We start from the raw sequence: 25,436 nt of genomic DNA on the forward strand, positions 1-25,436 counted from the left end.
TTGTGACTATTTTGAAGGGTGTCATTTCCTTAATTTCTTTCTCATCTTGTTTATCCTTTGAGTAGAGGAAGGCTACTGATAAACTTGAGTTAATTTTATATCCAGACACTTTGCTAAAGCTCTTTATCAGCTTTAGGAGTTCTCTGGTAGAAGTCTTGGGGTCGCTTATGTATACCATCATATCATCTGCAAATAGTGATATTTTGACTTCTTCCTTTTCAATTTGTATACATTTGACCTCCTTTTGTTGTCTGATTGCACTGACTAGAACTTAAAGTACTATATTGAATTGATAGGGAGAGAGTGGGCAGCCTTGTTTGGTCCCCAATTTTAGTGGAATTGCTTAAAGTTTCTTTCCATTTAACTTGTTGTTGGCTACCAGTTTGCAGTATATTGCTTTCACTATGTTTAGGTATGGGCCTTGGATTCCAGATCTCTCCAAGCCTTTTATCATGAAGGGATGCTGGATTTTTTCACAAAAACCTTTCCAGCATCTAATGAAATGACCATGTGTGTTTTTTTCTGTTAGTTTGTTTATGTAGTGGATTACATTGATGGATTTCCATATATTGAACCATCCCTGCATCACTGGGATGAAGCCTACCTGTTCATGGTGAGTTAGAGTTTTGGTGCATTCTTGGGTTAGGTGGGCCAGGATTTTTTTTCAGTATTTTTGCATCAATGTTCATGAGGGAGATTGGTCTGAAGTTCTCCTTCCTTGTTTGGTCTTTGTTTTGTTTAGGTATAATCGTTATTGTGGCTTCATAGAATGAGTTGGGTAGTGTTCCTTGAGTTTCTATTTTGTGGAATAGTTTGAAGAGTATCAGTATTAGTTTTTCTTTGAAGATCTACTAGAATTCCCCCTAAACCCATCTGGTCCTAGGCTGGTTTTTTTTTTGTTGTTGTTGTTTTTTTTGTTTGTTTTTTTTTTTTTTTGTTTTTTGATGGGAGACTATTAATGACTGCTTCTATTTCCTCAGGATTTTTGGGACTATTTAGATGGTTAATCTGATCCTGTTTTAACATTGGCACCTGGTATGTATCTAGAAAGTTGTCCATTTCATCCAGATTTTCAAACTTTGTTGAGTATCAACTCTTGTAGTAGGATCTGATGATTTTTTTGAATTTCCACAATTTCTGTTGTTATGCCTCTCTTTTCATTTCTGATTTTATTAATTTGGATACTGTCTCTGTGCCCTCTGGTTAGTCTGGCTAAGGGTATATCTATCTGTTGGTTTTCTCAAAGAACTAGGTTCTTGTTTTGTTGATTCTTTGTATTATTCTTTTTGTTTTTGTTTGGTTGATTTCGGCCCTGAGTTTGATTATTTCCTGTCATCTACTCCTCTTGGGTATGTTTGCTTCTTTTTGTTCTAGAGCTTTCAATTGCACTGTCAAGATGTTAGTGTAAGCTCTTTCCATTCTCTTTTTGGAGGCACTCAGAGCTATGAGTTTCCTCTTAGCACTGCTTTCATTGTGTCCCATAAATTTTGGTATGGTGTATCTTCATTTTCATTAAATTCTAAAAAGTTTTTAATTTCTTTCTTTATTTTTTTCTTGACCAACCTATTCTTGAGAAGAGCATTTTTCAAAGTACATGTGTATGTGTGTTTTCCATTGTTTTTGCTTGAGTTTAAGACCAGCCTTAGACCATGGTGATAAGATAAGGTATATGGAATAATTTCAATATTTCTGTATATGTTGAGGCCCACTGTGTGACCATATGGTCAATTTTGGAGAAGGTACCATGAAGTGCTGAGAAGACGGTATATTCTTTTACTTTATGGTGGAATGTTCTATAAATATCTGTTAGATCCATTTGGTCCATAACTTTAGTTAGTTTTACTGTATCTCTGTTTAGTTTCTGATTCCATGATTTGTCCATTGTTGAGAGTGTGGTGTTGAAGTCTCCCAATATTACTGTGTGCGGTGCAATGTGTGCTTTGAGCTTTATTAAAGTTCCTTTTATAAATGTGGTTGCCCTTGCGTTTGGAGCATAGATGTTCCAAATTGAGAATTCATATGGTAGACTTTTCCTTTGACCAGTATGAAGTGTCTCTCCTTATCTTTTTTGACAACTTTTGGTTGAAAGTCAATTTTATCTGATATAAGAATGGCCACCCCAGCTTGTTTCTTGGAAAATTGTTTTTGAACCTTTGACTCTTAAATAGTTACTGTCTTTGTCACTGAGGTGGGTTTCTTGTATGCAGCAAAACGTTGCATAGGACCAGCTGGTTTTAGTGCAGAATTCTATCAGACCTTCAAAGAAGACCTAACACTAATACTCTTCACACTATTCTACAAAATAGGAACAGAAGGAACAATATCCACCTTGTTCTATGATAGCCACAATTATAGTGATAACAAAACCACATAAACATCCAAAAAAGAAAGAGAACTTCAGAACAATTTCTCTTATAAATATTGATGCGAAAATACTCAATAAAATTTTTACCAACCTAATCCAAGAACACATCGAATAGTTCATTCACCATGATCAAGTAGGCTTTATCCTAGGGATGCACAGATGGTTCCATATATGGAAATCCACCAATGTAATCCACTACACAAACAAACTCAAAGTAAAAAAAAATACATGTTCATTTCATTAGATGCTGAAAAAGCATTTGGCAAAAGTCAGCATCCTTTCATGTAAAAAGTCTTGCTGGATATAAAATTAACTCAAACAAATCAGAACCCTTCCTATACTCAAAGGATGAACAGGCTGAGAAAGAAATTAGGGAAACGACACCATTCACAATAGTCACAAACAAGATAAATTATCTTCATGTGAGTCTAACCAAACAAGAGAATGATCTGTATGACTAGAACTTCAATTCTCTGAAGAAAGAAATTGAAGAAGATCTCAGAAGATGGAAAGATCTGCTATGCTTGTGGATTGGTAGGAATTTTTTCAAATTATTATTATTTTTATTAGATATATTCTTTATTTACATTTCAAATGATTTCCACTTTCCTGGTTCTCCCCTCCCTGATAGTCCCATAAACCCTCTCCCCTCCCTCTGATCCTCAATCAACCCTCTCCCACTTCCCTGTCCTGTATCCCACTACATTGCTTCATGGAGACTTTACTGGACCACGAGCCACTACTTTCTTCTTCTTGGGAGTCATTTGATATGTGAATTGTGTCTTGGGTATTCCAAGCTTCTGGGCTAATATCCACTTATCAGTCAGTGCATACCATGTGTGTTCTTTTGCGATTGGGTTACCTCACTCAGGATGGTATTTCCTAGTTCCACCCATTTGCCTAAGAATTTCATGAATTCATTGTTAGTTAATAGCTGAGTAGTATTCCACTGTGTAAATATACCACAATTTCTGTATTCATTCCTTTGTCGAGGTGGGTTCTTTCCAGCTTCTGGCTATTATAAATAAGGCTGCAATGAACAGAGTGGAGCATATGTCCTTATTGCATGCTGGGGAGTCCTCTGGGTATATGCCCTGGACTGTTATAACAAGGTCCTCCAGTAGTATTTTGCCCAGTTTTCTGAGGAACTGCCAAACTGATTTCCAGAGGTGTTGTACCAGCTTTCAATCCCACCAGCAGTGGAGAAGTGTTCCTCTTTCTCCACATCCTTGCCAGCACCTGTTGTCTCCTGAGTTTTTGATCTTAGTCATTCTGACTGGTGTGAGGTGAGGCCTCTGCCATCTTTGTTTTGATTTGCATTGTCCTGATGACTAAGGATGTTGAACATTTCTTTAGGTGCTTCTCAGCCATTCTCTTATTTCTCAGGTGAAAATTCTTTGTTTAGCTCACTACCCAATTTTTAATAGGATTATTTGGCACTCTGGAATCTAACTTCTTGAGTTCTTTGTATATATTGGATATTTCCTGCTGCCTACTTCTCTTGGGTGTATTTGCTTCTTTTTGTTCTAGAGCTTTCAGATGAGCTGTTAAGCTGCTAGTGTATGCTCTCTCCAGTTTCTTTTTGGAGGTACTCAGAACTATGAGTTTTCCTCTTAGCACTGCTTTCATTGTGCCCCATAAATTTAATGTTTCTACCTCCATTTTTGGATCCTGAATGGCTTTGTTCAATTCCTTTACCTGTTTTGCTGTGTTTTCCTGTAGATCTTTAAGGGCATCATCCTGTTTACTTGTGTTCTCATGCATTTCTTTAAGGGAGTTATTTATGTTCTTCTTGAAGCCTTCTATCAGCATCATGAACTGTGATTTTAAGTCCAAATCTTGCTTTTCTGGTGTGTTGGGGTATCCAGGACTTGCTGTTGTGGGAGAATTGGGTTCGGATGGTACCATATTGCTTTGATTTTTGTTAATAATGTTCCTAAGTTTGCCTTTTGCCATCTGGTTATCTCTAGTGTTAGTTGGTCCTGATGTCACTGGCTGGTGCTTGTCCCTCCGGTGTGCCTGCAAGCCTATCTCAGCACCCCTGGGTGACTGACTTTACCCTGGCACATATTGCTGTGGGGCTGTCCAACTCCTGGATGGAGGTGGGGCCTTGGCAGACCAAGTCTCCTGTGATCTTACACTCTGGTATTCCCTACGTTCCTGGCTGTAACAGCTTGCTCAGTAGATGGAGTGAAGATGGCAGCCTCACCTGTAATTGCAGGACTCCCTGCATAGCAGATATCCCCTAGTAGACTAGCTGCACAGATGGCTGTCATGGTGCTGCCCAGCTTCTGGGTGCAGGTGGGGCCCTGTTGGACCATGTACCAAGTGGTGTTCTACTAGGGTGATCCCTGTGTACTTGTGTGCACCTCTCTACACAGTGACTCTATACAGTCACAGGAGCAAGGATGGCAGTCCATCACCTCTAAGAGATGGACTTCCTTTAACCGCTTCCTGCAGGGCAGATGACCCAGGCAGGGTAGGTGCCCAGTTGGCTATGGTGCTGCCAAGCTCCTGGGTGCAAGTGGAGTCCTGGGGGGCATGTACCAAGAGATCTTCTACTCTGGTGATCCCTGAGTAACTACCTGTCTGCAACTGTCTGCTCATTCACAAAAGCAAAGATGGCAGAGGCCTCACCTCTAACTGCGGGACTCCCTCTCTCTGCAGGGCAGACATCCCCTGGTAGGGTAGGAGCACAGATGGCTGTAGCACTGCCCAGATCCTAGGTTCATGTTGAGCTGTGGCAGGCTGTCTCCCAAGCGATCTTATACTTGGGTTATCTCTGTGTGCCTGGCTGCACTTGTCTGCTCAGTTAGAGGAGCAAAGATCAACTACTGACTTCTTTCTTAGGTTTTCTATGTCCCGAGTTGTTTCCCTTTGTGATTTCTTTATAGTTTTTACCTCTATTTTTAGATCCTGGATGGTTTTGTTCAGTTCCTTCACCTGTTTTGTTGTGTTTTCCTGTAGATCTTTAAGGGCTTCTCCCTGTTTACTTGTGTTCTCCTGTATTTAAGCGAGATATTTATGTCCTTCTTGAAGCCTTCTATCAGCATCATGAACTGATTTTAAGTCCAAATCTTGCTTTTTTGGTGTGTTGGGGTATCCAGGACTTGCAGTTGTGGGAGAATTGGGTTCAGATGGTGCCATATTGCCTTGATTCTGTTAGCAATGTTCCTAAGTTTGCCTTTTGCCATCTGGTTATCTCTGGTGTTAGTTGGTCCTGCTGTCACTGGCTGGTGCTTGTCCCTCCTGTGTGCCTGCAAGCCTATCTCAGCACCGCAGGGTGACCGGCTTTATCCTGGCATAGATTGCTGTGGGGCTGCCTAGCTCCTGGGTCGAGATGGGGCCCTGGCAGACTGTGTTCCAAGTGATCTTACATTCTGGTATTCCCTGTCTGTACCTGTCTGTTCAGTCACAGGAACAAAGATGGCAGCCTAACTTCTAAATGCTCGACTCCCTCTAAATGCGGGACTCCCTGCAGATCAGATATCCCCTGGCAGGATAGGTGCACAGAGGACTGTGGAGCTGCTCAGCTACTGGGTGCAGGTGGTGCCCTGGTAGTCTGAATCCCAAGTGATCTTACCCTTAGGTGTTCTCTGCATTCCTGGCTATAACAGCACACTCAGTAGCAGGAGTGAAGATAGTGACCTCACCTCTAACAGCAGGACTCCCTGAAGAGCAGATGTCCCCTAGCTGGATAGGTACACAGACAGCTGTGGTGGTTTTGCCTAGCTTCTGGGTGCAGGTGGAGCCCTGGTGGACTGTGTCCCAAGCTATCTTACACTCGGGTGTTCCCTGCATACCTGTCTGCACCTGTCTGCTCAGTTACGAAGCAAAGATGGCAGGATTAATATATCATAAATGGCCATCTTGCCAAAAGCTCTCTACATATTTAATGCAATCCCAATTAAATTTCATAGAGTTAGAAAGAGCAATTTGCAAATTCATCTGGAATAACAGAAAAACCCAGGATAGCTAAAACTATTCTCAACAGTAAAAGAAATTCTGGGGGAATCAGTATCCTGGGCCTCAAGCAGTACTACAGAGAAATAGTGTTAAAAACTGTATGGTATTGGTGCAATGACAGGCAGGTGGATCAGTGGAATAGAATTGAAGACCCAGAAATGAACCCACACACCTATGGTCACTTGATCTTTGACAAAGGAGCTAAAACCATCCAGTGGAATATAGATAGCCTTTTCAGCAAATGGTGCTGGTTCAACTGGCAGTTAGCATGTAGAAGAATGCAAATTGATTCATTTTTATCTCCTTGTACAAAGATCAAGTTCAAGTGGATCAAGGACCTAAAACCAGACACACTGAAACTACTAGAAAAGAAACTAGGGAAGAGCCTTGAGCACATGGACATGGGAAATTTTCTGAACAGAATGCCAATAGTTTATACTTTAAGATCAAGAATTGATAAATGGGACCTCATAAAATTACAAAGTTTCTGTAAGGCAAAGGACACTGTCAATAGGACAAAATAGCAACCAACAAATTGTGAAAAGATCTTTACCAACCCTACATTCGACAGTGGTCTAATATCCAATATATACAAAGAACTCAAGAAGTTAGACTCTAGAGAGTGAAATAACTCTATTAAAAATGGGGTACAGAGCTAAACAAAGAATTGGGATATTCACCTGACGAATATCGAATGTCTCAGAAGCACCTAAAGAAATGTTCAACATCCTTAGTCGTCAGGACAATGCAAATCAAAACAACCCTGAGATGTCACCTCACACCAGTCAGAATGACTAAGATCAAAAACTCAGGAGACAACAGGTGCTGGCAAGGATGTGGAGAAAGAGGAACACTCCTCCACAGCTGGTGGGATTGAAAGCTGGTACAATACCTCTGGAAATCAGTTTGGCAGTTCCTCAGAAAACTGGGCAAAATACTACTGGAGGACCCTGTTATAACAGTCCAGGGCATATACCCAGAGGACTCCTCAGCATGTAATAAGGACACATGCTCCACTCTGTTCATTGCAGCCCTATTTACAATAGCTAGAAGCTGGGAAGAACCCAAATGTCCCTCGACAGAGGAATGGATACAGAAATTGTGGTTTATTTACACATTGGAATACTACTCAGCTATTAAATCAATGAATTCATGAAATTTTTGGGTAAATGGGTGGAACTGGAAAATATCATCCTGAGTGAGGTAACCCAATCACAAAAGAACACACATGGTATGCACTCACTGATAAGTGGATATTAGCCCAGAAGCTTGGAATACCCAAGACACATTTCACATATCAAATGATCCTCAAGAAGAAGGAAGAACCATGTATGCATACTATGGTCCTTCTTAGTAGAGGGAACAAAATTCCTACAGAAGGAGATACAAAGTGTGGAGCAGAGTCTGAGGGAAGGACCAGCCAGAGACTATGTCACCTAGTGATCCTTCCCATATACAGTTACAAAACCCAGACACTATTATTGCTGTCCACAGGTACTTGCTCACCAATGCCAGATATAGCTGTCACCTGGGATGCTCTACTAGTACATGACAAATACAGAGGGGGACACTCTCAGCCAGCCATTGAACTGAGCACAGGTTCCCCAATGGAGGAGCTGTCGAAAGGATCCAAGGAGCTGAAGGGGTTTGCAGCGCCATAGGAAGAACAACAATATGAGCCTCCCAGTACTCCCAGAGCTCCCAGGGACAAAACCATTAACCAGAAAGTGCACATGGAGTTACCCAGGGCTCCAGACACACAGGCAGCAGAGAATGACCTTGTTGGACATCAAAGGGAGGAGAGGTCCTTGGTCCTGGAAAGGCTCAATGCTTCAGTGTGGGGGAATGCTGGGACAGGGAAGTGGGAGAGGGTTGACTGGGGAACAGGGGGAGGGGAGATGGGTTATGAAGCTTTTGGGGGGGGGGGACTAGGAAAGGGGACAACATTTGAAATGTAAATGAAGAATTTATCTAACAAAAAACGTACTTAAAAAAAGAAATATGTAACTTTCCTCTTCAATACTCATTTATTTTTCCTCATTGTTCAAGATTTTTTATTTAATTAAAGATTCACTGAAGTTTTTTGCATATTAAATAATCAAGCCAGGCATTGGTTGAACATGCCTGTAATCCTAGCACTCTTGGAGGCAGAGGCAGGTGGATTTCTGAGTTCGAGGCCAGCCTGGTCTACAGAGTGAGTTCCAGGACAGCCAGGGATACACAGAGAAACCCTGTCTTGAAAAAACCAAATCCAAAAAACCAAAAAAAGAAAAAGAAATAATCAATCTTAATTTTATCGTAACAAATATCCTTGATGAAGAAGCAATGACACAAGCATATTAAAAAACTGCTGGTGGAATGTACAGAGCCATATTGGGGCAGTCTTGCACTTGGTCAGAGTTTGACTTTGGTCAAGGTTAACTTCTCCCAGTTAGCCAGGATCCTGCTCCACCTAGGGTGGAGCGCTCGTACTAAAGGTTAAGTTCATTGTTCCTCCAGGTATAGGGATTCCTGAATTAAACAGGTGACCCACCCAGCTGCCGGAGCAGTCAAGACGAAGACCTCCAAGAGAAGCTAGACAACTTCCACCGGAACTCAGCCTGGAGTCTGGGGGGAAGGGTTTGCCCGAACTGTTAAAAGGTCTGGCGCCATTAAAGTTTACGGCTTTGATCAGTGAACATTGACTTGGCCGTACGTTCTTTTCGCCCCTCTTCCCTATAACCCCAAAATTCTCTCAACAGGTAACCCGGTTTACATGTGGCTGCGGGCAGCTACATATTGGCGCCTGAACGTGGGAAGACCTGGCACGAGAGAATTTCTTGAGGTAGCCCTATCCAGCGAAGCTTCGCGGAAAAGGTGAAAATTAATGGTATCCGCACGGTAAGCAACATAGAGGTCAAAACTAGCGCTAGTGAATTCGTGTCTATTGTTGTGAGTGCAAGGAAGGGATACAGTTTTTCAAGCATACTGTGTGGACCCAGCGCAGGGACTGCTTGGGTTGATAAGATAGGGAAATATGGGGAAGGAATTTGGTAGGCATTTGCCCAAAGCTCGTAAGAGCTGATTTCGGCGAAAAGAAAGGGGTTTTTAAAAATAGGCATATGTCCACAGCTTCTAAGAGCTGTTTAAAGAGGAAAATGGATGCATGCTTAACAAGCACGCTTAACTTTCTGTGTATCTTTCCGTGTTTGTACCGGTGCACCGACTGTCTATGTGTATGTTTATGTCCTCTCTGTGTCTTTGTGTGAATGACTGTTTCATGTTAAAAAGAAAAATTGGTAAAGATTACATCTGCTGGTAACCTCTTGAGCTAGCCACAGTTTGTGTGGGGATTGATTCAAAGCCACGCCGCGACAGCGCAGCTCACTCAAGAGGCAAGCGTGGCTGGGGAAAAAGCCGCTCTTAAAGCCCAGAAACCTCGAGATTTGGGAAGACCTTGGTTTGGCTTGTGAAATTCATGTAGTCGCTTTATACTTGTTTCTAATTGGTTTTAATGATATAAGGCTTTACATTTCTTGACTAAAGAGTTATAAATTAATTGGTTATTATGTAAAAGGTATAGTGTTATTAAGAAAAGATTAGTTTAAAACTGGTGATTCAGTGTTAGAGCTATCTTAACTAACTACACGTGGCCTAACGCCACTCATGCTTTGTTCTTGTTTATAATTGGATTTAAAGGTATATTTTGCATGACTTGACTATAGAGTATTGGCTTAAGTCACTGGACATGATTTAAAAGGTATAATGTTATTAACAAATGTTAGGTGAAAGCTGGTAGTTTAGGGTAGTCGCCATTTTTAAACAAACACGTGGCATGACGATTAAGGCTGGTAGTTTAGGGTAGCCGCCATTTTGAACACCACGTGGCATGACGCAATCCAGGAAATACAGGCATTTGGGACGCTCCTAAATTGGCATGGTGTTTCATGTGAATCTTGGCCTGGAGATTAGACTTAATGAAGATTAAGATTTAAAATATTGTCTCTTTAATAAGTTACACTGTTATACACTTGAACATAAGAACTGGCATACAAACCTTGTGCTGTAAATATGTGTTTGCCATTAATTTTAAAGAAAATAGATTGTTTAAAATTGAGATTTGCTTCCAAAATTACAATTGTGCTCTAATATTGCAAGAAAACATTGAGTTACCATAAAAATCAGTGTGTCATTGGCTACAGTTTTCAGTTTGCAGGCTCGTAATTGTTAACATTTTGTAATTAAGATAATTTTGAGAGTGATACAGCTATGGGTTTTAGAGGCCCATTGCCACTTTTCCACAAGTTTATAGGCTACAATGGTAGGAGCAAAATTTAACCCTCCAAGATTAAAAAGGATATCTCTGTAGAAATGTATTTGATATCAAGTAGGTTCCTTTGACCATGAAATTACAGGTTTCTTTTGTTTAATCCTGTCTTAGTTAAAAGGCTCAGGTCTAGTCCTTGCCAAGGACTAAAGGTAGATCCTAGGGCAGATAAATAAAAAAAAAAAGTGTTTTGTCTCTGTTTCAATACTAGAAGTTAAGATCTTAAAATTTTCAGTGTATAATGTTCATAGAATGTTTGTTACAGGCCCTTGCTCCTATAGACTTTTAGAATTTTTAGGTAAATGGCTTTCAAAGGTTGTTAAGATATATTAATTGGCTTTATCTTATATTTACCTCATTTTAAGCTTGCCACAAAAGGTCTTAAACCTCTGTTTTCAAGGTAGGAAACATTTGTTCCTTGCTTCAAGCAACAATCAAATTTATTATTAATGGTTGATCTATTACATGGCAAGCATTTTTAGGCAAAATTAATAACTGTTATCCAAAAGATAATTTGTACTATCAGATCACATGTTTATTCCTTTAAGTTTCTCCCTGCTTCAACACAGATACCTGAATTGGGTGCTATAGCAGCTATTTTTAAGATGTTAAAGGTCAAGCTTTTAATAATAGTAGATATACATAGCTCATGGTTTATAATTGCTTAAAATTGGTCCATTTTTAATACTGCTAATTCTTAATTTCTACAGTTTATACAAATGTGATTCAAATTTCTAAGAACAAAGGATATGTTCTCTAAATGACTGTCCTTTAGGTATTTGAAATAATTTTATATTTTGTACACATCAAATTGTAAAGATTTGTTCTTGATGTCCTCAATTTCTACCTCTACCACGTAATGGTGTTAATCCTAGAGGACTTAGTTATTACAGATAAATGATATTCATATTTCTAATTTAAAAGATTAAAAAAATATGTACATGTGACTAATGATTCATTTTTAGGCTGTCTAGTTACAACTGCTCTAACAGAAAAACCAACTAAAAATGCTATGTTTATTTTATATAATTACATAGTTATTGCCTATGTTATGGGTTATACTTTGTGTTCCAACTTAAATTAATAAAACAATATCTTCTTGGAAGAAAGAAGAGAGGGGAAATCGTGTCCCTGTACATATCATTTAAATTATGCTTGCATGTTTTTAAAAAAAATTTTAAAATTTGGATGCCAAGAAACTCCTTGCTAAATGTATATGACATCTTGTAATTAGACATATTGATGTCTAGGTGAAATGAAGGAATTCACTTACTAACATATGCCATGATCCTGATTTAATATTGGGGGAGAAGGCATGTCCTCTGTTTTTTCCACAGAATGCTGCAGAAGATATGCTGACTGTGCTTGCTGAATGCCCAGACCATGGTAACATAAGAGCTATATTGGGTATATGTTCTTGACTTACCTCAATTGTTAAATGTCCCAGGTTAGATAAATTGCCTAGCTTCAAGCTTTTAGACTTTGTGGGACAGAACATAGAGACTGTTAAGCTAGCTTAGGAAAAATTAATCTAAAGAAGAGTTAAAATGACTCTTCTCCTTATTGTGTTCAGCTGACTCAACCATAGACTGGTCTAGAAATAATTCCAATATTGAAGATTCCAATTTTGAAGATGGCTAACAATCTTCAGCCAGCTGTGTTAATTTAACATATAGTCTCCACTTTTCCTGAGAAGTAACAGCTTATTTCTTGATACACTAGGCTACCTCTCCCACCTCAGAGGCCAAGCCTTGGGTCCTTAAAGTTGTTAATTTACAACTGAATTGGATACTTCTGGGACAAGTTAATCCTATTCCACCTTTAACTCTTGACCTTGTCTGTTAAGCAGACTGGCTGTCTCCACCCAGGCTCACCTGGATGGAGAGATTACATGTCTGTTAAAGACACTTGCAGACCCCCCTGGCTTCAAAACTTACACAAGTGGATCTCCAAAGAGGGAGCCACATAGAACTCAGATCTATGTGTGTTTGTTTTTGAACAAACATGGGTACCAGCGAGACGTGCGAGGCAAAGCACTGCATGGGGAGGTGAATTTCTGCTTCTGAGTCCCCAGGAAGTACACCTAATTGCATAGGGGTTAACGTCGAGAGGCTGTCCTTAAAATAATAAGGGAGCCTATTACCCCTCCTCTGAAAAAGACATTATACAATATTTAAGAGGAATTACGGTCAATGCTTCCCCTCCTGGTTAAGGCCCGCCTTCTTATGAAGGATATTTATCCACTTGTTTTCTACCTCCTCGTGTTCAAATTAATAAAAAAAGGGAGGACATGTACAGAGCCATATTGGGGCAGTCTTGCACTTGGTCAGAGTTTGACTTTGGTCAAGGTTAACTTCTCCCAGTTAGCCAGGATCCTGCTCCACCTAGGGTGGAGCGCTCGTACTAAAGGTTAAGTTCATTGTTCCTCCAGGTATAGGGATTCCTGAATTAAACAGGTGACCCACCCAGCTGCCGGAGCAGTCAAGACGAAGACCTCCAAGAGAAGCTAGACAACTTCCACCGGAACTCAGCCTGGAGTCTGGGGGGAAGGGTTTGCCTGAACTGTTAAAAGGTCTGGCGCCATTAAAGTTTACGGCTTTGATCAGTGAACATTGACTTGGCCGTACGTTCTTTTCGCCCCTCTTCCCTATAACCCCAAAATTCTCTCAACAGGTAACCCGGTTTACATGTGGCTGCGGGCAGCTACAGTGGAAGTTTAAATGGATTGATTTCTTTCATTATTTAATAGTATTTTTGCTTTTATCCTTTGCCAAATGGGCAAAAGATCAGGGATCAGGACGTTCAAATGAATTCATTTTCTAGTTTTACATCTGTCACACATACCGTGATAAATAAAAGACTTATGCAAAATGCTGACAACATGATTTGTCACAGTAAATGATTAAATAAAGTAATGAATCATCTATAAGATACAGTGCCATGAGGTTATGGAAGGAATCCTAGAATTAATGATCTCTTGGTACCAGCTAGTCTGTAACTCATGCTCTGATGTAGCACCATGATTGACATGTATGATACCACTTCAACAACGCGTACAGACCTACATGTGAGCCAGGGTGCTCACAGGATTTCAGGACAACTATCCTGGCAAGGACTCAGTGGGAAGGAAGTGGCCACTGAGGTTATACAGACATGTTTATCAAGGTTATGGGACCAGTGTTCTGTGCTATATCCTAGTTAGCTTAGAAGAACCTATATGGCCTCATGGTCATGAATGGAGATCCATGACAAGGAGGGGATTGATGCTGGGTGAGGGATCAGGACATTCAAATTTGACAAAAGGTGTGAATTACACAAAGGAAGAGGAAATGACTATGATTCAGGATGGGTTTTCCCTCTCCTTCTACATATAATCTAATGTTAAAATTAGTAGTTATTTTATAGTGTTCACTGTATGTATTGCATAGGAGTAACATAATCTTGAAATCCTTGTCACTGAACTGTAAAAATGCCAAGAGGAGCACTAAGTAAAGAAATAAAAACATTGAAGTTGTCCTCTGTAGCCAGTTGAGCGTTTATCAACCCCAGTGTTCTTTGATATTGTTTGATGTTGAATTCCAGGGTTGTATCTTCTTTGAGATGTTTGCAAAGTTCCAGAAAAAATTGTCATACTCTGAGCATTGTAGAGTAAGGACTTGGTCATAAAACTTCCTCTATTCATAGAATTGTTCCATGATTCATGTGGCAAAGACTTAATCTTTGATACTGGCACTCTCAGCAAGTCCATCCACAGGGAGAAATTTGAAGATGATAACTTCATTCTGAAGCATAAAGACCCTGGTATTTTGTCCATAGAAAATGCTGCACCAAACAGTAATAGTTCCAAGTTTCATCTGCTTTACCATGATAGAAGTGGTTGGATGACAAATATGTGTTCACTGGAAAGGTGAAAAGCATGGGCAGTTTGGAAGCATGGAGACCTTGGAATGACAAGAAAGTCACCCTGGGTAACCCTAATACTTCTGTCTTGTGTATATCTTAACCACCTCTCACTTCTTCAGGAAAGTCCCTCCTAACCAGCCCACAATATTCACAATTAATCTCACTATGGTTTTCTGATTTCCTTTTCTTCCTTATTCACCTCAAAGTGTAGGTGATTTAAGAGTTAAGTTCATAACTGTAAATAGAAACTAAATAAGAAAATTAAAGATACAATGTTGTCATTATATAATTAGCAAGTAAAGTAAATTTTGTGTAGATTGCAATAATATGTCTAAACTACATTAGACCCTTTTTTTTCTTCTTCTATTGAAATTTCCAAAATTCACATTGGCAACAGGAATTTATATGCTCTCCATTTCACAAATATTAACCTTACCTTTTAGTGTCTACAGGATAAATTTTCTGAGGGTCAGGGCCTTGTGGAGGGTCCTGCTGAGGGCATTCTTCATCTCATTATTTCTCAGGCTATAGATGATGGGGTTCAGCAGAGGAGTCACAACAGTGTAAGACAATGATAACACTTTCTTGCTTTCAGGAGAATTATTTGATTTCGGCCTAGAGTAAGTGAGGCTTAAAGACACATAGAAAAGAGAGACCACAACGAGATGTGAGGAGCAGGTGGAGAAGGCTTTGTGCTTCCCTTTAGCTGATGGAATCTTGAGGATGGAAGCTGCAATGAGAGTGTAGGAACACAGAATCAGCAGGCAGGGTATCATGACGACCAGAATGGTCCCAACAATGGCATAGATCTCAAACCGTGCTGTGTCTGCACAGACCAACCTCAGCACAGGGGGGCTGTCACAGAAGAAGTGGTTCACCTTGTTGTTGGCACAGAATGGAAAGCTGAAGAGCCATGTTGTAGACACTGTGGCTATAATAAGTCCTGGAAACCAGGAGGCAGCAGCCAGTCTGCCACATGTCTCTTGGTTCATGATGACTGGGTAATGCAGGGGACTGCAGATGGCCACATAGCGGTCATACGCCATTGTAACCAGGAGAAAGCACTCAGCTACTCCGAAGGACAGGAAGAAATACAACTGAGTGGCACATCCAAGGAAGGAAATGCTTGTGTCCTGGGCAATCAGGGTCCCCAACATTTTGGGTACAATGACCATGTTGAATCCAAGCTCCATGAAGGATAAGATCCTGAGAAAGAAATACATGGGGCTTTGCAGCATGGGGTCAGCCAAAGTCACCAGAATGATGAGGCTGTTTCCCAGAAAAGTGACTAAATAAATGGCTAGAAATGCCACGAATAACATGACCTGTATTTCAGAAGGCAGGGTAGAGAAGCTCATGAGGATAAATTCAGTTATTCTTGTCTGGTTTCCTGAAATAAAGATATTGGAAAAGATATTGAAAGAAACATATTTCATTAAAATCAACCAGTTTAGGAGGTTCCTCAGATAGAATTGGATCCTGTGTGTATTATTTCATTATAATTTTGTTGATTATCAACAAGAAGTTAGCATCACTGCTGTAATATATATTGAATTCTAAGAAAACATGATAAGATAAAGTTGGAAAATGAGATGTAGTAAACCATATATGTTTACGGAATCACTATAAGAAAAACAGTACAAAAGAAAAAGAATATTATGAAAAGTGAAAGACTGAGATTTAGATTTTGTGTGTAACTGCTCATACCTATAATCCCAGCATTTGGGAAGCTGAGGCAGGTGATGGCCATGTGTTCCAGGGAAATATGAAACTCTTGTGAGTACCAGGCTAGCCTGTTAGTCTTGTCTCACAAAATAAACTAAACAAAGCATTAAAAATCCAGCAAATCAACATTTATACAGTAAAAAGTAAAAAAAAACAAAACAAAAAAAACTGTTGGCATTAGATATCTTATACTCTTAGATTTTTATTCCATGCTAATGAATTTGGGATTTATTTTGTATTAGAAGAAACCATGTGAACATTGGAGCACTGAAACGAAATATTCATACATTTCCTGTAGACAAATTACTCTGAAAATTGGAAGGCCATGTGGAATAGTATGAGTGAAGGAGAAGAGAGAGAGCCATGCACCCAGAAACAAGGAGACCCCATTGTAGGCTCAGCTTCCTAGGAGTATTCACTATCAACCAATTGGGAAGTAGGAGAATTATTGGTGAAAGCTCAACATTATTAATAAATAATGAGACTATCAAGGCAACCTTAAAAAAAAATCCCAAAGCTGTATCAACGGACAGGTGATTGTTATAACAGAATGGCTATGGTCAAATTTATCAGAGATTTCCCTGAGGCATGTAATATTTTGAATTTTCTAATAAAGTCTCAGGAAATAGTAAAAGGATCTATAATGTAGCAGAAACTCTCAAGTAGAAACCTTTTTACTGTCACTGAAAGGCAGCACCAGCTCTGTCACACAAGTTATGAATCAAAAAAGATATACAGTGGCTTTTATAATGAATCAATCAGTATCTTGTTTTACTTAAAACTGGCTGGGGGGTAATAAGGAACATTTGATTAAGTTTTTTGATTAGAAAAATAATTCAACAATGTAAAAAATGAAAATGCCCTTATAAACTACAATTTGGGAGGGAGAAGAAAGAAAATTGTTTACCAACATCCATTTTAAAGGAAATGTTAGCATCCCGGGTTTCGAACCGTAAGGTAGTTTTACAGCTATTCACTTTGGGAAAAGGGGTATACCAGAGTTTTTGGCTCTAAATCCTGCAACTGCATACAAAACTAAACTTATTTCCAGAAGTAATATAAGAAATATTTAAGTTGTATCTTTGAAGTAAAGGTCACGTTTTAACAAATGGAAAGAAGTAGTTTTGTGAAGGAATCCTTTATGATGAGGGGGGACGAGAAGTTTGGAAATATCTTCATCATATCAGTTGATTGTCATAATTGGTTATGTCTTACACAAAATTACCATATTTATTCACATAACATTGTAAAGAGAACTTCATAGCAAATTAGTGCCAGTGACCTTTCAATGCATTTCAAAAGAGGCACTGTGTAATGGAATCAGTTACTTTGAATGCTAACTAAAACTCAATAACAAGGAAATGGTAATAATGAAGACATAAATGTCTTATAATTAAGAAGAGAAAAATCTTTTTGTTTGTTTGTTTGTTTGTTTTCCGAGACAGGATTTCTCTGTGTAGCCCCGGCTGTCCTGGAACTCACTCTGGAGACCAGGCTGGCCTCGGACTCAGAAATCCACTGTCTCTGCCTCCCAAGTGCTGGGATTAAAGGCATGTGCCACCACTGCCCAGCTGAGAAATCTTTAAGAAGATTAGAAATTTCTTTACAATCTCTGAAACTTTTTTGGTCAGCATCATAGTATCAGTGAGAATATCTAAACATCATAAACAGTAACAGACATTCCATTTGTCTTCCTTCCTATCTATTTTCCAATACTCCTCTTAATACTTGATGTTAAGTGAGACACACTGGCCTTTCTGGAGCTGGCTGAAGAAACTGCTAAGAGATGCATCTGCACTGAGCTTTACTGGAGCAGTGGAAGCTGAACCAGACGACAGAAAACCTTCAGTTGTCCTCAGCTGTGTCTCACTTGTCCTTGGAGTGAGATGAAGATAAAGGACCTTTATTTTCCCAGGTGTTAACAGATTTTCTTTTATTCCCCATGGGACCTGCCCTTTTCTGAATCTATTGCCCTTCAAGGACATTATGAAGTTACAATACCATCAGGATAAACCTCAAGAAAGAAGACCAAACTCTAGTAAACGGAAGCATAATCACCATGTATGGGAGCATACTGAGACTCAGAAGCTGAATGACTTAAATTTAACCCCAGTTCTGGAACTCTGCTTGTGATGCTCACCAGTTTTGTTAAAGTCTCTGAGCTTCATTTTCCAATTTTTTTAAACTATTTTTTTCATTGTATAGAAGTGATGCTATAAAATATGGCTTATATTTGTTAAAAAAGTTATCATTTATCAATTTAACTAATATGTCACATACTACCACAGGCGAGGCCTTCTTTTGTGCATTCAATTATACAAGTTAAAAAAAACAGATATGATTCCTGTGCTTATATATCTTGTATTTTATTTATTTATTTTGTTAGGGATGGGTTCTCACAGTATAGGATGGTCTTACATTCCCTATGTAACTCAGGATGACTTTGAATTTCTAGCCCTCCTGTCTTGACTTACTAGTTACTGAAATCTGTGTGGAGATGCATGCCCAATGTATGTAGTATAGTATGTTGCACCAGAACTTCATCACTGTCATCCAAGCACACTACCCAAAGAGCTACATCCCCAGTCCAAATCTTACTCCATATTTAGTGGTGCCTCCAAGTAGATTATCACTAAATAAGATTATATTGTCTCTAAAAATGTAAGAGGTAAGAAATATAACACTATGAGGGGGGAGACCCAAACACATAGCTCTTAATATTAGATTTATCATACTTAGTTATCATGTTTTATGCTGGTCATTCTCTAACAAATTGTATAAGGAGGAGACACATTCCTTCTCCATAATTTTTCAGGTGACTTGATGCTATTTGTATTTGAAGAAGTCAGTCATCTGTTCAATATAGAAATATAATGGAATTAGATTATTATTTTTTTTAGCAAGCTTAATTAATCTTTTGGTATGAAGCCCCTGTGTTGTCATAGCTATAGCTGAAGCTTGGATCCTATGCTCCCAACCTGGTACTTCAAGATTTTGCAAGGCTAGGTCCTTCCTCTCTCATGGAGACCAGACATGGCAGCATAGCTAGAACATATTCAGGCATGTTCAGGCAGCACCTTTGGATATCCCTACTCCAGTTGTTCAGGACACACTTTAAGATCAAGATGCGTATCTGCTATATATGTATGGGTAGGCCCAGGTACAGACCGTGTATACTCTTTGGCTGGTGATTGAGATTCTGAGAACCCCAAGTGTCCATCTTAGTTGACTCTGCTGGTCTTCCTACAAAGTTCCTATCCCCTTCAGGGCCCACAATCTTTCCTCCTATTCATCCATAAGATTTTGGTGCCTGAATTTCTGACAGAAATCTTTGGTGTCCATGTTTCCATAGATCAGTTAGCTATAGGCTGTACAGACGGGATAAGAGTCTAGATACAGTTGTCCATGTGGCAATACAGTAGTTAGCTGAAGTGAGGAGTCACCAGTACTGGCCATTAGCAGCATCTGTGTTACCAGTGCCTGCAGATCCTTGATGTGGTTGATATGCACAGAGGCAGAGTGCATTATCACCTTGAATGGGAAAGTGTGGTACTTATTTTACATTTTCCCCTCACTAGCCTCCCTGAGCAGGGGCACAGAGAGCTTGGGCTAGGTCTCACATGGAGGTGATGGCCTCCTATTAATATATATTACTCAGTCTGTCCCTTGTAGCCTCCATGGCAACAAAGGCATTGAACACAGTCCTCTGGCTGACATGAGTTTACTTAAAAATCTCATCTTGGAAGAAGACTCAGAAGAAAAAATCAATGATCTCAGATTCCTTGATTGGCATTTAGCGTAGGACCTTGATCTTCATGTCTTTGTCTGTGTGAGCAAGCTTGGTGATGGGAATCCATTCCTTTAGTTTTGCCTCCGTAAAGTCCAGCATTTTCTTCCTGGCCAGGCATAGACAGGGCCCATGGCCCAGAAGGCCTTTGCAGTAGCCACTGTCTGTCCTGGATACTCCAGAGACTCTTGATACACCTGTGTTTTCTGCCATTTGATGTATACCAGGGAAGGTAAAATTAGATTTTTCAGTTTTAGGCTTTTAAAGTCCTTTTACTAGAGAAAGCAAAAATACTAACTGCGTTTTAAATTTTAATACCATTTAAACACACCATTAAATTACCAAACAATATAGAAACTACCTTAAATTCATTAATAGGAGCCTTTATAAATTATTATTTATGAGTGCAGCTGCACAGAAGAGCAAAACAGATGGATAACTGCTGAGAGCCATGCCACACGGCCCAGGTACAGAAGGAAGCCCACAGTCCTGCCCCTCAATAGACATCATGGATGAACACTAGACACATAAACCCCTGTGGAGTGGAAACTCAAGATTTCTTTAGAAAATCAGCTGTGTAGGATTGTGTTTTGCTGGGTCAGACATTTGATGGAAGTGTTTTCCTGAAATCGACACAGTGAGAGGATGTTTTGCTAAAACAAGCACATGAAAGGACACCCATATGATGAAGGATTCTTCACTATTGACAAGCACGTGTTGGTTTGCCTTACATTGCATTGCTGAGCTCCATTTGTTGTGACTCATATAGAGAAATGCACCAAAAGAACTTCTTATTGTGTTCTGATGGATTCTTTTTTTTTATTCGATATAATTTATTTACATTTCAAATGATTTCCCCTTTTCTAGCCCCCCCACTCCCCGAAAGTCCCGTAAGCCCCCTTCTCTTCCCCTGTCCTCCCACCCACCCCTTCCCACTTCCCTGTTCTGGTTTTGCTGAATACTGTTTCACTGAGTCTTTCCAGAACCAGGGGCCACTCCTCCTTTCTTCTTGTACCTCATTTGATGTGTGGATTATGTTTGGGGTATTCCAGTTTTCTAGGTTAATATCCACTTATTAGTGAGTGCATACCATGATTCACCTTTTGAGTCTGGGTTACCTCACTTAGTATGATATTCTCTAGCTCCATCCATTTGCCTAAGAATTTCATGAATTCATTGTTTCTAATGGCTGAATAGTACTCCATTGTGTAGATATACCACATTTTTTGCATCCACTCTTCTGTTGAGGGATACCTGGGTTCTTTCCAGCATCTGGCAATTATAAATAGGGCTGCTATGAAATAGTAGAACATGTATCCTTATTACATGGTGGGGAGTCTTCTGGGTATATGCCCAGGAGTGGTATAGCAGGATCTTCTGGAAGTGAGGTGCCCAGTTTTCGGAGGAACCGCCAGACTGATTTCCAGAGTGGTTGTACCAATTTGCAACCCCACCAGCAGTGGAGGAGTGTTCCTCTTTCTCCACACCCTCTCCAACACCTGCTGTCTCCTGAATTTTTAATCTTAGCCATTCTGACTGGTGTAAGATGAAATCTTAGGGTTGTTTTGATTTGTATTTCCCTAATGACTAATGAAGTTGAGCATTTTTTAAGATGCTTCTCAGCCATCCGAAGTTCTTCAGGTGAGAATTCTTTGTTTAACTCTGTACCCCATTTTTTAATAGGGTTGTTTGGTTTTCTGGAATCTAACTTCTTGAGTTCTTTATATATATTGGATATTAGCCCTCTATCTGATGTAGGATTGGTGAAGATCTTTTCCCAATTTGTTGGTTGCCGATTTGTCCTCTTGATGGTGTCCTTTGCCTTACAGAAACTTTGTAATTTTATGAGGTCTCATTTGTCAATTCTTGCTCTTAGAGCATACGCTATTGGTGTTCTGTTCAGAAACTTTCTCCCTGTACCAATGTCCTCAAGGGTCTTCCCCAGGTTCTTTTCTAGTAGCTTCAGAGTGTCTGGCTTTATGTGGAGGTCCTTGATCCATTTGGATTTGAGCTTAGTACAAGGAGACAAGGATGGATCAATTCTCATTCTTCTGCATGCTGACCTCCAGTTGAACCAGCACCATTTGTTGAAAAGGCTATCTTTTTTCCATTGGATGTTTTCAGCCTCTTTGTCGAGGATCAAGTGGCCATAGGTGTGTGGGTTCATTTCTGGATCTTCAATCCTCTTCCATTGATCCTCCTGCCTGTCACTGTACCAATACCATGCAGTTTTTAACACTATTGCTCTGTAGTATTGCTTGAGGTCAGGGATACTGATTCCCCCAGATTTTCTTTTGTTGCTGAGAATAGTTTTAGCTATCCTGGGTTTTTTGTTGTTCCAGATGAATTTGATAATTGCTCTTTCTAACTCTGTGAAGAATTGAGTTGGGATTTTGATGGGTATTGCATTGAATCTGTATAGTGCTTTAGGCAAAATGGCCATTTTAACTATATTGATTCTACCGATCCATGAGCATGGGAGGTTTTCCCATTTTTTGAGGTCTTCTTCCATTTCCTTCTTCAGAGTCTTGAAGTTCTTGTCATACAGATGTTTCACATGTTTGGTAAGAGTCACCCCAAGATACTCTATACTGTTTGTGGCTATTGTGAAGGGGGTCATTTCCCTAATTTCTTTCTCAGCCTGCTTGTCCTTTGAGTATAGGAAGGCCACTGATTTGCTTGAGTTGATTTTATAACCTGCCACTTTGCTGAAGTTGTTTATCAGCTGTAGGAGCTCTCTAGTGGAGTTCTTTGGGTCACTTAGGTAGACGATCATGTCATCTGCAAATAATGATAGTTTGACTTCTTCCTTTCCAATTTGTATCCCTTTGACCTCCTTATGTTGTCGAATTGCCCGAGCTAGTACCTCAAGTACAATATTGAAAAGATAAGGAGAAAGGGGGCAGCCTTGTCTGGTCCCTGATTTCAGTGGGATTGCTTCAAGTTTCTCTCCGTTTAGTTTGATGCTGGCTACCGGTTTGCTGTATATTGCTTTTACTATGTTTAGGTATGGGCCTTGAATTCCTGTTCTCTCCAAGACTTTAAGCATGAAGGGATGCTGAATTTTGTCAAATGCTTTTTCAGCATCCAATGAAATGACCATGTGGTTTTGTTCTTTGAGTTTGTTTATGTAGTGGATTGTATTGATGGATTTCCATATGTTGAACCAACCCTGCATTCCCGGGATAAAGCCTACTTGATCATGGTGGATGATCGTTTTGATGTGTTCTTGGATTCGGTTGGCAAGAATTTTATTGAGTATTTTTGCATCTATGTTCATAAGGGAAATTGGTCTGAAGTTCTCTTTCTTTGTTGGATCTTTTTGTGGCTTTGGTATCAGCGTAATTGTGGCTTTGTAGAAGGAATTGGGTAGTGTTCCTTCTGTTTCTATTTTGTGGAATAGTTTGAAGAGTATTGGTGTTAACTCTTCTTTGAAGGTCTGGTAGAATTCTGCACTGAAGCCATCTGGTCCTGTGCTTTTTTTGGTTGGAAGACTTTCTATGACTCCTTCTATTTCTTTAGGCATTATGGGACTGTTTAGATGGTCTAGTTGGTCCTGATTTAATTTTGGTATTTGGTATCTGTCAAGGAAATTGTCCATTTCCTCCAGATTCTCCAGTTGTGTTGAGTACAGGCTCTTGTAGTAGGATCTGATGATTTTTTGGATTTCCTCAGTTTCCGTTGTTATATCTCCCTTTTCATTTCTAAGTTTGTTAATTTGGATACTTTCTCTGTGCCCTTTGGTCAGTCTGGCTAAGGGTTTATCTATCTTGTTGATTTTCTCAAAGAACCAGCTCCCGGTTTTGTTGATTCTTTGTATGGTTCTCTTTGTTTCTACTTGATTGATTTCGGCCCTGAGTTTGATGATTTCCTGCCTTCTACTCCTCCTGGGCGAAATAGCTTCTTTTTGTTCTAGGGCTTTCAGGTGTGTCATTAAGCTGGTAATGTATGCTCTCTCCATTTTCTTTTTGGAGGCACTCAGGGCTATGAGTTTTCCTCTTAGCACTGCTTTCATTGTGTCCCATAGATTTGGGTATGTTGTGTTTTCATTTTCATTATGTTCTAAAAAGTCTTTAATTTCTTTCTTTATTTCTTCCTTGACCAAGGTATCATTGAGTAGAGTGTTGTTCAGTTTCCACGTGTATGTGGGTTTTCTGTTGTTTCTGTTGCTATTGAAGACCACTTTTACTCCATAGTGATCAGATAGGAGGCATGGGATTAGTTCTATCTTCTTATATTTGTTGAGGTCTGTCTTGTGACCAATTATATGGTCGATTTTGGAGAAGGTACCATGAGGTGCTGAGAAAAAGGTATATTCTTTTGTTTTAGGATAGAATGTTCTATATATATCTGTTAAATCTAATTGGTCCAAAGCTTCAATTAGTTTCATTGTGTCCCTGTTTAGTTTCTGTTTTCCTGATCGGTCCATTGAGGAAAGTGCAGTGTTGAAGTCACCCACAATTATTGTGTTAGGTGCAATGTGTGCTTTTAGTTTTAATAACGTTTCTTTAACGAAAGAGGGTGCCCTTGCATTTGGGGCATAGATGTTCAGGATTGACAGTTCTTCTTTTTGTATTTTTCCTTTGACCAGCAAGAAGTGTCCCTCAGGGTCCCTTTTGATGACTTTGGGTTGAAAGTCAATTTTATCTGATATTAAGATGGCTACTCCAGCTTGTTTCCTGAGACCATTTGCTTGTAAAATTGTCTTCCAGCTTTTTACTATGAGGTAGTGTTTGTCTTTGACCCTGAGGTGTGTTTCCTGTGAGCAGCAAAATGTAGGGTCCTGTTTATGTATCCATTCAGTTAGTCTGTGTCTTTTTATTGGGGCATTAAGTCCATTGATGTTAAGAGATATTAAGGAATAGTGATTGTTACTTCCTATCATTTTTGACGTTATTTTTTAAATTTGAATGCTTAACTTCTTTTGGGTTTCATGAAAGGTTACTATCTTGCTTTTTCCAGGGTGAATTTTCCCTCCTTGTATTGGTGTTGTCCTCCTATTATCCTTTTTAGGGCCCGGTTTGTGGATAGATATTGGGTAAACTTGGTTTTGTCATGAAATATCTTAGTTTCTCCATCTATGGTGATTGAGAGTTTTGCTGGATATAGTAGTTTTGGTTGACATTTGTGTTCTCTTAGAGTCTGCATGAGATCTGCCCAGGACCTTCTAGCCTTCATAGTCTCAGGTGAAAAGTCTGCTGTGATTCTGATAGGTCTTCCTTTATATGTTACTTGGCCTTTTTCTCTTACTGCCTTTAGTATTCTTTCTTTGTTTAGAACATTTGGTGTTTTGATTATTATGTGACGGGAAGTATTTCTGTTCTGGTCCAGTCTGTTTGGAGTTCTGTAGGCTTCTTGTGTATTCATGGGCATCTCTCTCTTTA

At 39.6% G+C, this 25,436-nt stretch overlaps 1 protein-coding gene across 1 annotated transcript; it reads right to left on the reverse strand.

Moving 5' to 3' along the window:
• Positions 1-14,986: 14,986 nt before the first annotated feature.
• On the reverse strand, positions 14,987-15,928 carry LOC127680120 (olfactory receptor 10A2-like). The gene has a single exon (XM_052175687.1). The coding sequence runs from the start codon at positions 15,896-15,898 to the stop codon at positions 14,987-14,989; it is 912 nt and encodes a 303-aa protein (XP_052031647.1). The 5' UTR covers positions 15,899-15,928.
• Between the last annotated feature and the right edge of the window lie 9,508 nt (positions 15,929-25,436).

This window comes from Apodemus sylvaticus, chromosome 1 (genome assembly GCF_947179515.1).
Source record: "Apodemus sylvaticus chromosome 1, mApoSyl1.1, whole genome shotgun sequence".
Lineage (NCBI taxonomy): Eukaryota > Metazoa > Chordata > Mammalia > Rodentia > Muridae > Apodemus > Apodemus sylvaticus.

What these genes read in the sequence shown, in the direction of transcription:
- LOC127680120 (XM_052175687.1), bottom strand. Translation starts at nt 15,898, where the DNA reads ATGAGCTTCTCTACCCTGCCTTCTGAAATACAGGTCATGTTATTCGTG.